The 19,475-nt window shown below is 33.6% G+C and overlaps 2 protein-coding genes across 2 annotated transcripts; both read right to left on the bottom strand.

Moving 5' to 3' along the window:
- Positions 1 to 6,194: 6,194 nt before the first annotated feature.
- LOC129745249 (cytochrome P450 6A1-like) lies at positions 6,195 to 7,896 on the bottom strand. Its single transcript, XM_055738198.1, has 2 exons — positions 6,792 to 7,896; positions 6,195 to 6,738 (listed from the first exon to the last, which is right to left on the bottom strand). Exons 1-2 carry the CDS (start codon positions 7,855 to 7,857, stop codon positions 6,323 to 6,325), a joined length of 1,482 nt encoding a protein of 493 aa, XP_055594173.1. The 5' UTR covers positions 7,858 to 7,896; the 3' UTR covers positions 6,195 to 6,322.
- Positions 7,897 to 17,283: 9,387 nt separating this feature from the next.
- Positions 17,284 to 19,266, bottom strand: LOC129745108 (cytochrome P450 6A1-like). Its single transcript, XM_055737953.1, has 2 exons — positions 17,845 to 19,266; positions 17,284 to 17,776 (listed from the first exon to the last, which is right to left on the bottom strand). The coding sequence occupies exons 1-2, from the start codon at positions 18,905 to 18,907 to the stop codon at positions 17,361 to 17,363; spliced, it is 1,479 nt and encodes a 492-aa protein (XP_055593928.1). The 5' UTR covers positions 18,908 to 19,266; the 3' UTR covers positions 17,284 to 17,360.
- Positions 19,267 to 19,475: the final 209 nt, after the last annotated feature.

A 19,475-nucleotide genomic window follows, 5' to 3' on the forward strand; every position in this document is an offset into this window, starting at 1 on the left:
CTTATAATCAAATCTTCTTGACTTGTTTTGAAGCTCAACATTCGAATTTTTCTTAAAATTGTTTTTAAAGAAACATAAAATTTAAATTATATTTATGATTTACTCCTGGATTGTGAATGTAAATCGGACACCAAGTGAAAATGCAGAATTTTAATTTTGAATAAGCAATAGAAATCCTACAATCACGTGAAAAAGAATTCGATTTGAGACCACTTTTCAATGCGAATGTCTGAACCGATCAAGAATCAGTAAGTGCCATAAAAGATAAGAATGACACAAATGGGTAAAATTTCTATAAAACCACAATTTGTCATGAAAGAAGTTGGCATGCTTTTTCACCATTAATATAGTTTTTAACTTCCGTTGCCTCCGTTTTTTTATTCATTAACACTGAAAAGTACTGCTTAACAGATAACTATATAGAATCAACAAATTAAAAAAAAAAAAAATATCAAAAAAAATCCATTTGAACGTCTTTTGATCTATCATCAAAGATTGAAAAAATCGAAAAAAGTCTAAATCGGGCGGTACTACATAAATGACAAAAATGATAAAAAGATCCTGAAAATAAGAATGTCGAATATGAAATTGATATCTACAAACTGATTCATATATTTCGAATCGAACTTGTAAATCGGAATTGGAGGTTCAAAATTTATTGATGTTATCAACATTGAACTCAAAACTGCGAAGCTGATTTTTTTCTTGAATTCGACATTTCTAAATGAATACTTAAATATTACCTACAGGTTTTCACTTTTTCAATAACGCCGATTATGACTGTTTTTTTTTTCAATTTTTCAAAAAAAAAAAATTTAAATTATACACAATTGCAAATTGTAGGTAGTAATCCGGAGAGAATAAATATTACTCTTATTTATTTTTTCATCCATTATGTACACCCAAAGAAGAGGTTTCCAATTTCAATGTCGATCGGAGCTTCTTATATGACTGAAATGAACTGAAAAGTTTACAGGGTCAAAGATGTTATGATTGCTTTACCGACTACTGGCATAAAAACTCGAGCCCAATGCATACCCAAGCAACCAAAAGTCGCGTTTTACTTAAAGATGGAACTCCGAAGTTAACATTTGGCTGAAAAAACGTATTACGGGAGCATCAGGTGACTCTTGTCACGTGAAAGTTACTCAGAAACTTCTATCGCCTTTTGAAAGGTTAAACAATCCTCAACTTCTAAGCGCTTTTAATGCAACTTCTTTAAAGAAGGTCGATAACGTTCGCTTATCACTTTTTAACGCACCGTTATGATACTTCTAGGTGTTTTTAAGAACCTATATGGGAATTCTAAGCGACATGTACAAAATATCTGTCAATTTCTTGTCGTGGTATGGTGTCAGCCGGATTTTTTTTCGGCCGTAGAAGCTTTTGGAATTTGAATAGCATTCTCTTCAGCCACCTAAACGAACTTCAAAGTAGCTTTAAGACCATGAATATTTGGCTTATTAGCATTCTCTTCAAACAGAATCAAAAGTTGATAAAGCTTCTATGAAACCTTTTTAAGGGAATTTTGGTTGCTTGAATAAAATGTACTCATTACGGGTAGACGACGTCAATCCTCCCATCATCGTAAATATGCATAACAAAATGACGCCAATGCGACATAAAGTACCAAAGTATTTCTAACATCGTAAATGACATCACATATGATGTTGTCGACGTCGTAAACCAGAAAATAACGAAAACATGTACGTATATTGCCTGCACTTTTGGTAGGTATATGCTTTTTTCTAACGTCATATACGATGATTAGTGTCGACATAGACGTACGTATATCCTTTGATATACCTACCAAATTGTTGGCTGGGAAGTGTTATGATCTTCTATTCGACCTTCAGCGGCCTTTTAATTCAGCTTCCAAAAAATCGTAAAATGAGCTAAAAATCTCTCTTTATCTCAACTGAATCCTTGGCATCGGTTCATATCACCTTCTCTTAATTATTTACTATCCCAAGTAACCATAAGCATTAAACCATAACCCTTAATCAGCATTAAATCAACATTTCTAATGCAAGTTAGCATTATATAAACATTCATAATGCTTTTTAGTTTTATATGAGCATTATTAATGCATAGAAGCAATAACAAAAATTAGCACTAATGGTAGCACTATATGCACATATAGAGCTACTATATAAAGTTAACAAGCATTAAGACTGTAGCACTAGAACTTCCTGTTAATGCTTATATTAAGCTTTTATAAAGCAAAGAAACGTCAAACCCGCGAATGTAAACAAGAGTGATTTTCTCATTTGCTGTGTGTGTAAGCAAGACAGCAAACGAAAACAAACAGAGCGGGCAGTTGCAGTTTTCTTCTCCCAAAATTTTCCAATACATTTCCAAACCTTCTCATGCATACATTGTCTATGAAGTTATGTGAACCGAACAGTACTTGAAGTATGGGTTTTTTCACCTTCCTTATCAGCGTCAAGAGTGGTCGAAATGGTAAAGGCGCAAGGAAAAATAAAGGCTGCTGCGGGATCCTCGGTTCGAGACTCATCAAAAGTAATTCATAATTCAATTATAATCACTTCTCATTTCATAGAACGCTTCATTAAGCAAGCATAATCCTTCATTCAGCAGGTTGATTGATGTTGTAGATAATGATTTTAGTTTTTAATTTTCGTTCATTTGTTTTGTTAATTTGAATTTCCATTTCACATCAATCATGATCAATTAAAAAATTAAAAGGTGTTCTAAGTATGCATTGTTAATGCTTTTATACGGCTGGCGAAAAATGACGTTTTGAAGTGCTCTAATTCAGCATTTGTAATGCTTATTAAAGGCTATGTCGTGATAGTATTTATCCAGCCCGCTATTTCGCCTTTTTAGCATTAAATCTGCATTATATAGGCATATAGTGCAAAACAAGCATTAATTCAGAGTTATATATGGAAATATAGTGTTGATTAAGGGCTATATTTTAGTGCTTATGGTTACTTGGGATGTTCAATACATGGTGCAGCCATGATGCCCGGATTCCAAACTCGACAAATAGATCAATTGCTTCTTTCCTACATTTCATACATATATCGCATCAGAATGGACACTCAATTACCAAATTGTTTATAGAAAAAAAACTTGCCCGGCTGGCGCATCGAATCCCGACCTTCGAGGTGAGAATCGAACACGTTACCACAAGACCACGCCTAGATGTTGTTCTAACTGAAACTAAAACTCGAAGTGGTGATTTAATTTTCAAAGCACCTCAATGCACTTTTTGTGACTTACCAAATCCCGTTTTGAGCACTTTTGTGCCCTTTATGTGACTTATCACTTTAGCAACTTTCAAGTTCATTAATGAGTACATATAGTTCACTCATGGGAATTGGGCAAAATAAGTCACATACACTGTATCAAAAAATTGTCCGTACAGCACGTACCTTGAGATCCAAACAATAAAAAAGTGCACTTTTTTAGTCAATAAAAATACTACAATTACATCATTCGCTGCAGAAACTAATCTTTTTTGTAGATCAGTATTAAAAATGTTTATGAATTTAACCTTAAAAATAATCAAATTCATTTTGTATAGAAAGTCCCAAAAACGATGTCAAAAAATTGTCCGTACACTGAGGCCTTTGTCAAATATTAGTCAAGTAAACAGTTATATGTCAGTCTGTCAAACGCAGAAACGTGAGTTAAATCTCAGCAAAGACGATTTCCAGTGGTCTGAGCGATAAATACGGTAAAATGAACTTTATCTAGCATAAATCAGTAGATTTTCGTGCCTCCGGATGTCAACGGGTATTTTTTTGTGAAAAGCAGACATTTTCATGTTTATTAAATCCACAAAAATTAACAAGAAAATGTCTGCTACTCACAAAAAATACCCGTTGACATCCAGAAGCTGATTGCTGACCTGAAGAATGATGGTAAAAGCTGGTCCTAAATTGCAGGTATAGTAAAACGGCCACGATCGTCGGTTCTGTATGTCCTTCAGAACTTTAAGAAGACTAACTTCCTGGAGACCACTCCAGGAAGAGGCCGCAAACTGAAGCGTACGGATCGTCACCATCGCATCATTGTCAGGGAAATCAGTCAGAATCCTAAAATCAATGCCCCGAAACTAGCAGACAGCCTGAAGAATTTTGAAAACATACAGGTTAATCCTCAAACGGTACGGAACATACTTCATGAGAAAAAATACCGAAGTCGTGTTGCTCTGAAGAAGCCGTTTATATCTGCTAAAAATAAGAAAAAGCGGCTGGAATACGCTCAGAAGTATGTCCTGGAACCGGAAGAGTTCTGGTAGAACGTCATATTCGCTGACAAAACAAATTTAATATTTTTGGGTCTGACGGACATGTAAGAATATGGCGTAATCCAAATTCTGAATTGGATCCGAAAAATTTGTGACCGACGCTTAAGCTCGGTTGTGGCCATGTAATGTTGTGGTATGCTCATTCATGGAGAAAAATAAATAGATTTATCAGTCATATTACGCGTCTTCAGGAATATAAATATGATTGTTTCAGATACGATCAAACCAACCATCAGCTTATACGATTAGTCTCCAGGGAGTTAGTCTTCTTAAAGTTCTGAAGGACATACTGAACCGACGATCATGGCCGTTTTACTATTCTATGCGTAATTCGAAGACAAGTAAATAAATAAATTTCGGACAAGCTTTTATCGTCATTCTTCAGGTCAACAATCAGTTCCGGATGTCAACGGGTATTTTTTTTTTTTTTTTGTGAGGAGCAGACATTTTCGTGTTAATTTAATCCACAAATTGTTGAAATCTACTGATTTATGCTAAATAAAGTTCATTTTACCGTATTTATCGCTCAGACCACTGGAAATCGTCTTTGCTGAGATTCAACTCACGTTTCTGCGTTTGACAGACTGACATATAACTGTTTACTTGACTAATATTTGACAATGGCCTCAGTGTACGGACAATTTTTTGACATCGTTTTTGGGACTTTCTATACAAAATGAATTTGATTATTTGTTAGGTTTAATGCATAAACATTTTTAATACTGATCTACAAAAAGGATTAGTTTCTGCAGCGAATGATGTAATTGTAGTATTTTTATTGACTAAAAAAGTGCACTTTTTTATTGTTTGGATCTCAAGGTACGTGCTGTACGGACAATTTTTTGATACAGTGTACAACGTACACATTAATCATTTTTGCAAGTTTTAAAGTCTATTCATGAGTACATATTTAAAGTTCACTAAAGGGAATTGGGCAGTTGATACTCTTTGTCAGCCAATATGTAACTTTCAATGCCTGCATTCAAGTAAATATGTGACGTTTTGTTGCTTGGGTATTCATGAAAAGCAATCAGTCAATGAAGCAAAAAGTTTTTAATGAAAAACCAGTAGTTTTTGTTCCTCTCAATCAAAATACCTTAAAATCTCATCCACGCTTGAGACTCAAGCAACCCTTCTCCATGGTCAGATCTTACTGAAGCTTGGCATGTGAACTTCTGGTAAACATATTGATGAACTTTAGCTTAGAGCGGGTGAGATTTATCATGTTAATTTTTTTCTATACTAAGATTACTTAGTACACGGCGACTCGTCAAATTATTGAAAAATACAAACATTACTGTAAGATAACAGAAATGTTTGCATATTTATAGTAAACATAACGATAACTTCTCCAACTTTCAACCGATTTTGATAAATAAGCACTGGAAATCTTTGGTGGTGCATAGCTTGTGTCGATTATTCCACCTTCTAGAAAGTCTGATCTGAGATTTGATTTCGAATTGCCCGTTCAAATTTCGGTTGTGTTGTTGCTGTTGCTTGTTTATTGGTGAAGAATCCAAGGGTACGGGAAGAAACTGCCTTGATGACGCCACGTTGGCTGGTCAGCAGTTATGTTGCTAAACGGTATAAAGGTTCGACATCAACTGGCTTCGTAAGATCGAGTCGTCAACGAAGCTGCATGAGATATGACCTCTCTCTATGGTTCTCTCTGGGAATTACATAGCAAGGAAGTTCGCTTTCGTTTGTTGAATTCAGCGTTGTGGTGGTACACATTGTGCAGCTCAATGAGCTGAGGGTGACCGCTGCGTAGATCAGTGATTTGCTTCGGTGTGGCACATTGATGAACAGATAGCTCAGGCAGTGTTCGGTTTTGCTCTCTCAATGTGCTACGGAAAAAATGCACATTGAGTTCATTGTGTGAGCGAATAACACCCCTGGTCTTAATCACTGGTTTAAAAGCCTAGATCTGAGTTGGAATTTTATTTAAATATACATCATCTAAATTACTTTAACAGAGTTTAGTAAAGCGGCCTTATATTCAGTTCAATTAAAAAAAAAAACACACAGACATTATATTAACTACAATTTTTCCACCTTCAACCACAGTCCCTCTTCGGGAGCAAGAATGAAACTTTTCGGGGTAAAATCAAGTGGAACCGTAGACTTCGGACCGCTGGAAAAGCGGAAACTCTTGAGCAACAGCGCCAGGCCAATGCGCGCCTGCATCAATCCGAATCGCATCCCGATGCAAATCCTTGGACCCTCCCCGAAGGGCGTCCACGCGTACGGATGTCGGGCTTTACTGTTTTCCGCAGTGAAACGATCCGGATCGAAACGCTCTGGATCCGGGAAAATTTCCGGATCATGATGGATGGCGTAGACCGGAATCATGACCGACGTTCCGGCCGGGAGGGTAACGTTGGTATTAGGGACGGGATAATCTTTTCCGACCGTTCTGAAGTGTCCGGGGACCGGAGGGTACATTCGGAGAGTTTCTAAAATGAGAATAGTTAAGATTGGGTATTTCGATGTAGTTTTTAATGCTTACCTTGTAATATCTGATCGATGTAGGGCATCTGCATCATCGCATCGTAGCTCAGATCACCATTGTGCTTTTGTAGAGTGTCCAGTACGCACTTTCGTGCCTTGTCTTGAATGTCTTGATTGATTGATAGTTGATGCAATGCCCAGGTCATTGTGGTGGATGAAGTTTCGAATCCGGCAATGAAAAACACAAATGCTTGTGCGGCCACTTCGTTGAATGTTAACGATCCCAGCTCAGAGTTTTCCCCTTTCAGCATTCCGATCATCAACTCCATAAAATCATTTCGTTGAACGTTGTTTTTCGTACGATACTCAATGGTTTCACGAACAATATTCAGGAAGAAGTCCGACAGCTCGGGAACAATTTGTTTCAAACCAATGAATCGAGAAAAATTAGGGAACGCCATACACATTGTGTCCTTCAAACGATTCCTAGGTGTTTCAAAATGCTTACGACCCATCATCCTGAATTGGGCCTCCGGATCCTTCAGGGAATTACACTCAATTCCAAACGCACACATTCCAATCACGTCGGTTGTGAATCTGGCCAGCAAATCCTTCAGCTCCAGCTCACATTCTTTACCGACATGTTCGTCCATATAGTCGCTGAACTGCTTTCCGGCAGCAATCATAGTCGGGTACATCATCTTCATTTTTCCGGATGTGAAGGTAGGTGAAATTTTTGCTCTCAAATTGCGCCATTTCGTTCCTTGCAGATTGAACAGATGAGCCGAAAGAGGATCGTCCCGTTCGTTGTAATACGTTCCGCGATCCTGGAAGTACTGGAAATCTTTGACGAAGATACATTTCAGCAGCTCCAAATCCATGGCCAAGGCAATCGGTTTATTCATCAAATACAACCCGGCGAACGGAAACTGGCCCTTGTATTTGCGATACCATTGCTGATGCTGTTTCGCTATATGCATTTTGCTGTCCATGAGTTGGTTGAATTTCGGTTCATTGTGCGGAACTCCAAGATCGGCCCAGAAGGTCAGCTGCTTCCAGAACCGGTACAATCCGTAGGCCACCAGGCCACTGAGAATCGAGAGGAGCCACGACAGGGCGACCATTGTGCTTGAGATTTGTTCTGATCACTGACTTGAGTACCTGTTTGTGGCATTATATAAAGCCATTTGTCATTTGTTGATAAGTGTACAGTGGTGATAAGAGTTTTTTGATAACGTAGCGTAGCGCCAAAAAATGCATTGAATCAAATTGAAAAAAAAAACGGATGTCTGGGATGCTAAATGAAATTTTGTTGATTAATTGTGACTCATTGAAATGCGTTTCGGACACACCCACAAAGGTTATATATAACTACTGTGGCTCCTTCAGGTTTTCTTCACTTCGCAATTCACGAGTTTTCGTATTACTTTTCTAGTTATTCTAATTAAATTTTAATCGTTATACATGCATTTGTTTTTTTTTTTTGCATAACCCTCTATTGCAAGAACTATGAATTCGTTGAGAAAGAATAATTAACAATGTAAATAACTTTATTGACCTCTAACTAAGCAATTCATGCCAAAAAAATAACCAAAATCAAAAAATTTTTTGTCATTTTTGTCATTTATATCATTTTTATCATTTCTGCCATTTTTGTCAGATTTGTCATTTTGGTCATTTTTGTCATTTTTGTCATTTTTATCATTTTCGTCATTTTTGTCATTTTTGTCATTTTTGTCATTTTTGTCATTTTTGTCATTTTTGTCATTTTTGTCATTTTTGTCATTTTTGTCATTTTTGTCATTTTTGTCATTTTTGTCATTTTTGTCATTTTTGTCATTTTTGTCATTTTTGTCATTTTTGTCATTTTTGTCATTTTTATCATTTTCGTCATTTTCGTCATTTTTGTCATTTTTGTCATTTTTGTCATTTTTGTCATTTTTGTCATTTTTGTCATTTTTGTCATTTTTGTCATTTTTGTCATTTTTGTCATTTTTGTCATTTTTGTCATTTTTGTCATTTTTGTCATTTTTGTCATTTTTGTCATTTTTGTCATTTTTGTCATTTTTGTAATTTTTGTAATTTTTTAATTTTTGTAAATTTTGTCATTTTTGTCATTTTTGTCATTTTTGTCATTTTTGTCATTTTTGTCATTTTTGTCATTTTTGTCATTTTTGTCATTTTTGTCATTTTTGTCATTTTTGTCATTTTTGTCATTTTTGTCATTTTTGTCATTTTTGTCATTTTTGTCATTTATGTAATTTTTGTAATTTTTGTAATTTTTGTAATTTTTGTAATTTTTGTAATTTTTGTAATTTTTGTAATTTTTGTAATTTTTGTAATTTTTGTAATTTTTGTAATTTTTGTAATTTTTGTAATTTTTGTAATTTTTGTAATTTTTGTAATTTTTGTAATTTTTGTAATTTTTGTAATTTTTGTAATTTTTGTAATTTTTGTAATTTTTGTAATTTTTGTAATTTTTGTAATTTTTGTAATTTTTGTAATTTTTGTAATTTTTGTAATTTTTGTAATTTTTGTAATTTTTGTAATTTTTGTAATTTTTGTAATTTTTGTAATTTTTGTCATTTTTGTCATTTTTGTCATTTTTGTTATTTTTGTCATTTTTGTCATTTTTGTCATTTTTGTCATTTTTGTCATTTTTGTCATTTTTGTCATTTTTGTCATTTTTGTCATTTTTGTCATTTTTGTCATTTTTGTCATTTTTGTCATTTTTGTCATTTTTGTCATTTTTGTCATTTTTGTCATTTTTGTCATTTTTGTCATTTTTGTCATTTTTGTCATTTTTGTCATTTTTGTCATTTTTGTCATTTTTGTCATTTTTGTCATTTTTGTCATTTTTGTCATTTTTGTCATTTTTGTCATTTTTGTCATTTTTGTCATTTTTGTCATTTTTGTCATTTTTGTCATTTTTGTCATTTTTGTCATTTTTGTCATTTTTGTCATTTTTGTCATTTTTGTCATTTTTGTCATTTTTGTCATTTTTGTCATTTTTGTCATTTTTGTCATTTTTGTCATTTTTGTCATTTTTGTCATTTTTGTCATTTTTGTCATTTTTGTCATTTTTGTCATTTTTGTCATTTTTGTCATTTTTGTCATTTTTGTCATTTTTGTCATTTTTGTCATTTTTGTCATTTTTGTCATTTTTGTCATTTTTGTCATTTTTGTCATTTTTGTCATTTTTGTCATTTTTGTCATTTTTGTCATTTTTGTCATTTTTGTCATTTTTGTCATTTTTGTCATTTTTGTCATTTTTGTCATTTTTGTCATTTTTGTCATTTTTGTCATTTTTGTCATTTTTGTCATTTTTGTCATTTTTGTCATTTTTGTCATTTTTGTCATTTTTGTCATTTTTGTCATTTTTATCATTTTTGTCATTTTTGTCATTTTTGTCATTTTTGCCATTTTTGTCATTTTTGTCATTTTTGTCATTTTTGTCATTTTTGTCATTTTTGTCATTTTTGTCATTTTTGTCATTTTTGTCATTTTTGTCATTTTTGTCATTTTTGTCATTTTTGTCATTTTTGTCATTTTTGTCATTTTTGTCATTTTTGTCATTTTTGTCATTTTTGTCATTTTTGTCATTTTTGTCATTTTTGTCATTTTTGTCATTTTTGTCATTTTTGTCACTTTTGTCATTTTTGAAATTTTTGTCATTTTTGTCATTTTTGTCATTTTTGTCATTTTTGTCATTTTTGTCATTTTTGTCATTTTTGTCATTTTTGTCATTTTTGTCATTTTTGTCATTTTTGTCATTTTTGTCATTTTTGTCATTTTTGTCATTTTTGTCATTTTTGTCATTTTTGTCATTTTTGTCATTTTTGTCATTTTTGTCATTTTTGTCATTTTTGTCATTTTTGTCATTTTTGTCATTTTTGTCATTTTTGTCATTTTTGTCATTTTTGTCATTTTTGTCATTTTTGTCATTTTTGTCATTTTTGTCACTAATAACACTAGTTTACAAAATTTTGAAAAAACCGTGAACTTGATTAACTGACCAACATTTTTAATGTAAAATCGGGCGCTGAATCCGAAAATGAAATTCAAAAAAATCTCAGTAGAACCGTTTTTGAGTTATGCTCCAAATATGTAACTTCGGAAAAATTAAAAAAGTTCTTGTACTTAGATTAAAATATCTCGGACGACATAACAGTAATTTGAAATCTGTTTTTTTGCATATTAAAGGTGAATAAATTTTCTATCGATCATCTGAACATGGTTTTTGTGTTTGACCAACAGTATTGTTGATATTAGTGACTTTATGAGGAAGAAAATTATAAAAACCGATTTTTTTAGAGAAAATTTTGTTTCAACGAAAGTTTTTGACTCGATGGTAGCATTTAAAAAATCTGATTTTCTTTTGCGCTTAAATGTCAATTTAAAACAAAGATTTCAAGTGGTTATTTATCGAAATCGGTTGAAAATTGAAGAAGTTATGGCTACTTTACCAGAATAGTATTTTTTGTAGTTTTTCATAATTTAACGAACCGCAGTACACTTATCATAGTATAAGAAGAATGAAACATAATAAATCTTACTCGCACCAAGTCAAAATTATTTATTAGCTTACCAGAAGGTCTCATGCCAAGTTTCAGGAAGATCTGACCATAGGGAGGGGTTGCTTGAGTCTCAAACGTGAATAAAATGTTGAGGTATTTTACCCGGAAGGTACGAAAAATACTGGTTTTTCATCAATAACTTTTTTCATCACTAGCTGATTGTTTTTTATGGTTGATTTTCTTAAAGCCTAAAATGAGACAAATATTTCACCCAAAGACTGTAACTCGATTGGATTTGAAACAGAAGAGTTATTGCGGTTCAAAGGCCGCAAATTTTGTCCAACACGCAATGAGTACTTTTTACGCATTGCGTTTTATACGACAATTTTCGACCAAAATACAATCTTTGAACCGCAATAACTTTTCTGTTTCTAATCCAATCGAGTAACAGTCTTCGGGTGAAATATTTGTCTCATTTTAGGCTTTAAGAAAATCAACCATAAAAAACAATCAGCTAGTGATGAAAAAAGTTATTGATGAAAAACCAGTGTTTTTCGTTACTTCCGGGCAAAATACCTCAACATTTTATTCACGTTTGAGACTCAAGCAATCCCTCCCTATGGTCAGATCTTCCTGAATCTTGGCATGAGACCTTCTGGTAAGCTAATAAATAATTTTGACTTGGTGCGAGTAAGATTTATTATGTTTCATTCTTCTTATACTATGATAAGTGTACTGCGGTTCGTTAAATTATGAAAAACTACAAAAAATACTATTCTGGTAAAGTAGCCATAACTTCTTCAATTTTCAACCGATTTCGATAAATAACCACTTGAAATCTTTGTTTTAAATTGACATTTAAGCGCAAAAGAAAATCAGATTTTTTAAATACTACCATCGAGTCAAAAACTTTCGTTGAAACAAAATTTTCTCTAAAAAAATTCGTTTTTTATAATTTTCTTCCTCATAAAGTCACTAATATCAACAATACTGTTGGTCAAACACAAAAACCATGTTCAGATGATCGATAGAAAATTTATTCACCTTTAATATGCAAAAAACAGATTTCAAATTACTGTTATGTCGTCCGAGATATTTCAATCTAAGTACAAGAACTTTTTTAATTTTTCCGAAGTTACATATTTGGAGCATAACTCAAAAACGGTTCTACTGAGATTTTTTTGAATTTCATTTTCGGATTCAGCGCCCGATTTTACATTGGAAATGACCTTCAGTTTACTGAGTTCAAAAATGCTGTAAACTAGTGTAATCAAAGGTTTGAAGAACCTCTTAGCTGAATGAAACTATTATTTCAAAGTAGTCGAAGATTCCTTTGAATTCAGCTACAGTACTGTAGCTGAATTCAAAGGAATCTTCGACTACTTTGAAATAATAGTCATTTTTGTCATTTTTGTCATTTTTGTCATTTTTGTCATTTTTGTCATTTTTGTCATTTTTGTCATTTTTGTCATTTTTGTCATTTTTGTCATTTTTGTCATTTTTGTCATTTTTGTCATTTTTGTCATTTTTGTCATTTTTGTCATTTTTGTCATTTTTGTCATTTTTGTCATTTTTGTCATTTTAGTGATTTTCGCGATTTTTGTCAATTTTGTGATTTTTGTGATTTTTGTCATTTTTGTAATTTTTGTAATTTTTGTAATTTTTGTAATTTTTGTAATTTTTGTCATTTTTGTAATTTTTGTCATTTTTGTAATTTTTTTCATTTTTGTCATTTTTGTCATTTTTTTCATTTTTAGCATTTTTAGCATTTTTGTCATTTACGTTATTGTTGACATAAAGTTTGCCGAAATAATTTGGTTCAATTGCGTTGTAAACCACTTATATCAAGTATTGATTCCACTCAAAACATATTTAAGTCTTATGTGGTCTTCTTTCATATTTCTTTCTTACTACAAATGTGAAGAAATCCCCCAATCCTTTTCACAATACGGTGCTAACAACGTTTTTTTCTATTTAATCCAATCGATGCAAATACAAAACGAAATCAATTTTTTTCAACTCTCTTTACAAAAACCGAGGCTAGCTAGTAATGCAGTTCTGATGGTTTTTTTTGTACTAAAAATCTTGAAAATCGGCATTAAGGCATGTATTCAAAAAAATGCAACACTTTGTTTTGTGGATAGCATTTGAATGCATGGATGAAAATTGATGAGTTTTTCAAAGCGGCTTTTGAGATAGCGTCCAAAACTTAAGATAATTTACAAACAGTTTTTGGGCAGAATCGATAAAAATCCAGAATAGTTAGTGCAAGACCCAAAAACAGCTGGAAATCGACTATTTGATCAAAATTCACATGGTAAATGATTTAAGAAGTTTTAGAGGATCCAATAGTGAGCTTAAGTTTGAATAAAAGTGAAGATGATTGATTCCATGAAGTGAAGGGAATGTGTATGGGTTTATAAAGCTTAATCCGAAAATTTGTATAGAGTAAGTGATTAAAAAAAGTCAATTTTTTTACTGGTTTGTCTAGCTAACTTATAACTAGACTTGACTTCATTTCTACAAGGTAGAAACCTTGCCCACTGGTAAAATAAACAAAATACGGTGGTCAGATCGTACGCTAAATATTTAGACTTCTTGTGGGGAGATATTTTGAAAAATTCGTAATGGACAGCAAAACGAACTTTTTGGCGGTCACCTGGCAGGATTCCAACCAGAAACTTTTCGTCAACAAGTCTCGCCTGTTTTTCCCGAAGATAAACAAGGAGAAAAAATTGAAAAAATGTCTATACTTAAAGAGGCTAACGATCTATGAAAACTGCAAATAACTCAGTCTTTCAAAATGATTGACACGATGAATGGCTAAAATACAAAGAAGACTGACTCCAAATGCAACCGTTTTCTTTGCAAAGCTCTTCAATAGCTCCCACTAAGTTTATACTAGGGTGGTCGGATTTACCGGTTTTTTTCAAATCCGGTATTTCGGTATTTGGAATTTTTAAAACCGATAAAACCGGTAAAACCGGTATTTTACAAAATATTTCGAATTCATGAAAAGGTTTTGTGTAATTGCAGAAGCATAAATGGCATAAAATGGTCAGAATTTATAACGATAATAATGATACTTATCATCCTCATTTTATTATTATAGTTTCGCATTGAGGTTGCAGAAATTATAAAAGTTTCATATAGTTTTCGACGAATTTTTGAACAGTATTGAAGAACAGATTTTACAGATTTAGTAAAAGTTTTTATAGTCTTTCATGAAATCGATACTAAATTTGATTTACAAAAAGATTTTCCGTAAAAAAATGGCTTAATTAATTACTAAACAGAACTCAAAACACTGTCACAAAGTTTTTGATTGACTCACAAAATTACAGATAATAGTTTTCTAAAATACGGATGTTTACCCGCAACCTAGGTTGTGATAGCAATATATTTGCCTTTCCAAAATTGAAACGAACAAATAGAAATAAAAATCTTAAAAAAAAAACAGTCAAAACTCAGCAATAAATATAGTTGTTTGGATCTAATCCATATGTTATTTGTTGCTATAACACTGCTGCAAATTAAAAAAAAAACTTTGTCACTGCATTGTCTGGAAAATGGAAATGCTTTAACAGCGTTAAAAATAAAAACAACAGAGTTTACTCAATTAACTTGAAAATATTGATAGAGAAATTTCATACAAACATTTTAACATGTGTTTAAATGCTGATTCTGTTTAAACATTTTATGTTTTAAAACAAACTAAGAAGTTTCTAATCTAATCAACATTTTTGGTTTTTAATTTTTGAAAGCCCGGCACCACTTAGAACGATTTTGAAAAACTTGTCCTGTTTATAGATAAAATATGTTCGCATCTTTTGGCCAAATTCCAGTTTTTCAATGAAAACTACAGTGATTATTATGAAGCAATATTAAATTTCTTGTAGCTGTATCTTTTTTTCAGTCATTGTTCACTTGTATAATCTTTAAATGTTTTGAAACGTTAGTTCGATAGCTGAACTGAAATGTGTTAAGTTTCATGAAAAAAAAAGACATCTGAGTGGGAGATGGCAGCTTTCTAATGGTCTTTTGAACGCCACTCTAGCTTTAATTCATAAAGTTACATCGGCAAGTTTTAGCAATAATCAAATCTCACATAAACTTTGTAGTAAGGTTTAAGGAGCTTAGAGTTTGAAACAAATAAAAAAAAATATGAGTAGGTATTTGTATTCCAACATAATTGGTAAAAAACATTTATCTGTGTCAATTTTATTACAGTGCCAAAGAATGATGAAAAATTTACCGGAAATACCGGTTTTTTACCGTCCCAAAAGTCGGTATTTCCGGTATTGAAACATTGACGGTTTTACCGGTTTTACCGGTTTCGGTAAAACCGGTTAGACCACCCTAGTTTATACTCTGGGATCTGGGATCGTGCCATTACGCAAAAATGGTGGTGGAGTGATAAAATACAAATATGTTGTTTTTGTGCCGAAGGAGGACAATCGGCTAAAATTGTTATAACTTCGACCAAATTTTAAATCATGAGTTGTTTTGTAGGTTAAGCTTCAGGAAACAGAAAACGTAACAAAAATAGCCTTGATTTGAAAAAAAAAATGGTGGTTCAAAGTTTGTAAAACAGATAGCGCACGTATAGCCCAAAAATTAATGACGAAAATTTTTTTAACTGGATGCTATCTCAATCACCACTTGACAGAACATCACAAAAACTTGCCCATGTAAGCGTTACATTATCAAGTAACTTTGCAGAAAATTTCATTCATTTACATACATCCATGCATTCAAAAGATATTCACAAATCAGAGTGTTGCATTTTTTTTCGAATACACTGCTTAATATCAGACAACTTCCATTTCATGCCTTTGCCGCTTATGTCATCATTTATGAAAATTTAACTGTACAGGAGAGTCTGCTATAAAAAAATTAAAACAATTTTAGTTAGGTACCTATCATGAAATACCGATATTTTTAGTCCGACCTCAAGCGTTAAGGAAATTTTTAATGAATCCAGAATATTGTCTAGCAAGTAGCTGTTTCCAAAAAAAAAATAATAATATGGTTTTCTCTTCTTCTTCTTCTTCTTTCTCTACTTGAACTGCATCGCAGTCAGGGGTGTCAGGTGTCCTGATTTTTCAGGATTTGTCCTGATTTTGGAGAGGCCGTCCTGATTTTTCAAAAACCCTTGAATTGTCCTGATTTTTTAAAAATGACCTTTAAAATGTCCTGATTTCTCCTGTTTTTTGAAAAGTATCTTAACTTTAACTAAATTTATTGTTGAAATGTGACAAAAATCAAACAAATCTTCTATAAATAATTAAACTAGTTTAACCGATGACAATCTTTGGTTCAAATGATATTTAAATAGTGTTTTTCGATGTTAACTTCAGGCCATCCAAGGTTCTTCTTGCTTTAGTTGCATAACTTTAGGTGTCTTCAGCACCTGCATTTCGCCTTTAGTTATGCAATTTAAGCAGAGCTTCATGTAATATTCATCAATTTAGTGGTGTCCTGAAAAATCCTGATTTTTATCATTGCGGTGTCCTGATTTTTATCAAAACCACCTGGCACCCCTGATCGCAGTTCGGGTTGTAAGGGCCAGTGGCTAAGACTATATGCCCATGGTTTTCTCAAAATGAGCTTTGACGAAACGCGGGTTTAAATTTTAACTTTTTGTAACCAGAAAAAGCCTACTATGTTTAACCAAATTATGTAGGGGAAAGTCGGGTAAGACGGATACCCTAAGATAGAATCGCAATAGAAAACTTAATATTGCTTTTTTCGTCGCAGTCTTCGTGCATTTGTGTAGTTTATGATGTTTTCAATCGTATTCATCATTGGCATTAGTAAATTTCCTTCAGAAAAACAGTTTTATAGGCATCTAAAAGATGCTTGCAAATTACACTTTTTCAAAAAGGTCGGGTAAAACGGGCACTGCGTATAAAAGGTTGAGATTGCCGGAAAACATTCTATAGGTACCTACAAGTAGCTAGCTACATGTATCTGTGAATTAGTTTCTCGTTTCTTAACTTCTTTATAAAATAAAGGTAATAACATCAACAATAGAATTCAAAATATATTTGTATTGCTATAATAAATGACCTAGCTTATTTCTTATCGCTCAAAAGTAATATCTATCATCACACTTTTTCCACCTTTAACCACAATCCTCCTTCCGGTGCCAAGATAAAACTTTTCCGATTAAATTCCAGCGGGACAGTCGATTTCGCACCCTGGGAAAATCGGAAAGATTTCAGCAACAGGGCCAACCCGATGCGAGTCTGCATCATCCCGAAGCGCATTCCGATGCATATCCGTGGTCCCTCACCGAACGGAGTCCAAGCCATAGGATGGCGGGATTGGATGTTTTCCGCCGTGAACCTATCCGGATCGAAGCGTTCCGGATCCGGGAAAACATCCGTATCGTGCTGAATGGCATAGGTTGGAACCATGACCGATGTTCCGGCCGGAAGAATGGTCGTTGTGTTTGGAATCTGGTAATCGTTGACGACCTTGCGGAAGTTCACGTGCAGCGGAGGATATTTCCGGAGGGTTTCTGGAACATGGAAAGACCTTATATTACTTATATTATCGAGATTTGATAATAAATTTTTTTAAGCTTACCGTTGATAATTTGATCTAGATAATTCATTTGAAGAATTGCTTCGTAACTCAAAGTATTATTATTCTTTTCGAGAACTTCCTTAACCGTTTGCCTAGCTTTTTCTTGAATATCCTGGTTAATCGAGAGCTCGTATAGGGCCCAAGTCAGTGTTGTGGATGATGTTTCGAAACCGGCTATGAAGAATACGAAAGCCTGAGCGGCCACCTCCTTGAAGGTAAGCACATCCTGTTCTGGATTCTCCGTTTTCATCATTCCCAACATCAGATCCATAAAATCATTTCTTTGAACATCATTTTTCAGCCGAAAGTCGATGGTTTGTCGAACAACATTCAGGAAAAAATCTGAAAGATCCGAGTCCGTTGATTTAAGTCGTAACAATCTTGCAAACTTCGGAAAGGCGGAACAAACGAGATCCTTGAATCGATTTCTTGGGGATTCAAATTGTTTTCGAGCCATCAATCTAAACTGAGCATTAGGATCTTTCATAGTATTGCATTCAATGCCAAATGCGCACATTCCAATAACATCAGTCGTAAATCTAGCTAGTAGATCTTTCAGTTCGAATTCGCTCTCGACCGCAACTTTTTCGTTCATATAATCACTGAATTGCATTCCGGCAGCGATCATTGTCGGGTACATCATCTTCATCTTGCCGGACGTGAATGTAGGGGAAATTTTGGTTCTGAGATTTCGCCATTTAGCTCCTTCCAAGTTGAAAAGATGGGCCGAAAGGGGATCATCCCGTTCGTTGTAATACATTCCTCGATCATGGAAGTATTGAAAATCTTTCACGTAGATGCACTTCAACAGATCCAAATCAATCACCAACCCCACCGGCTTCGTAAACAAATACATTCCGGCCATGGGAAACTGTCCCTTGTACTTATGGTAGTAACTTTGTAGCCGTTGAGCCATGTGGGTCGTTGGCCGAAGATTCCTACTAAAATTAGGCTCATTGTGCGGAATTCCTAGATCTTTCCAAAATCTCAGCTGTTTGCGGACTTTAAAAATTGCATACGCTATCAATGAAGCGACAATCAGGAGCAGCGTCACAACATCCATCGCTCTCGATGACTTCAATTTCTCTTCAATTGCTCAAAATATGACACGGTGATAACTCTCGAAACACACTCTAGCCAGAAAAAAATTGTTATCAAACGCACCAGATGACTAAACTCAAGCCGAACGATAAGATTTTGCAAATCACTGGCACACTTCCCTCGGAGACATCTTACAAACGAGTGTTTCGTCTGCGAGGACGACAACAAACTGGCACAAAACGAGAGAAGGAAAACATTCCTACCGATGAAGGCTAGGTAGAAAAAAAATGAAATAAAAATGTAAACAAACGGTCACGTACAGAATGATTCGTTGAAAATGGTGAAAGGAGATCTAGAGTAAAGTAGACCATTCACTGACAAATGATCGACAATGCAGTTTGAAATCGTATGCATTCACAGCTCTTATTAGCCTTAAAAGTCTTAATCAAGCTCCTGTGAGTGTTTTCGCGAATAGGATTAACTTTGTTCAAAGTTAGCTTCCACCGGTGTCTACGACTATTGCGAATTTTAGTATTTACAGGTAAACAAAACGATTATCTCTCGTTCATAACTTTGATTCCAGCACCGAC

This window comes from Uranotaenia lowii, chromosome 2 (assembly GCF_029784155.1).
Source record: "Uranotaenia lowii strain MFRU-FL chromosome 2, ASM2978415v1, whole genome shotgun sequence".
Lineage (NCBI taxonomy): Eukaryota > Metazoa > Arthropoda > Insecta > Diptera > Culicidae > Uranotaenia > Uranotaenia lowii.

Bases quoted from the DNA above. Each gene is read 5' to 3' on its own strand.
- LOC129745249 (XM_055738198.1), bottom strand. From the start codon at position 7,857: ATGGTCGCCCTGTCGTGGCTCCTCTCGATTCTCAGTGGCCTGGTGGCC. The intron at 6,739-6,791 runs GTAAGCATTAAA...TTCTCATTTTAG, and splicing joins CATCGATCAGATATTACAAG to AAACTCTCCGAATGTACCCT.
- LOC129745108 (XM_055737953.1), bottom strand. From the start codon at position 18,907: ATGGATGTTGTGACGCTGCTCCTGATTGTCGCTTCATTGATAGCGTAT. The intron at 17,777-17,844 runs GTAAGCTTAAAA...TCCATGTTCCAG, and splicing joins TCTAGATCAAATTATCAACG to AAACCCTCCGGAAATATCCT.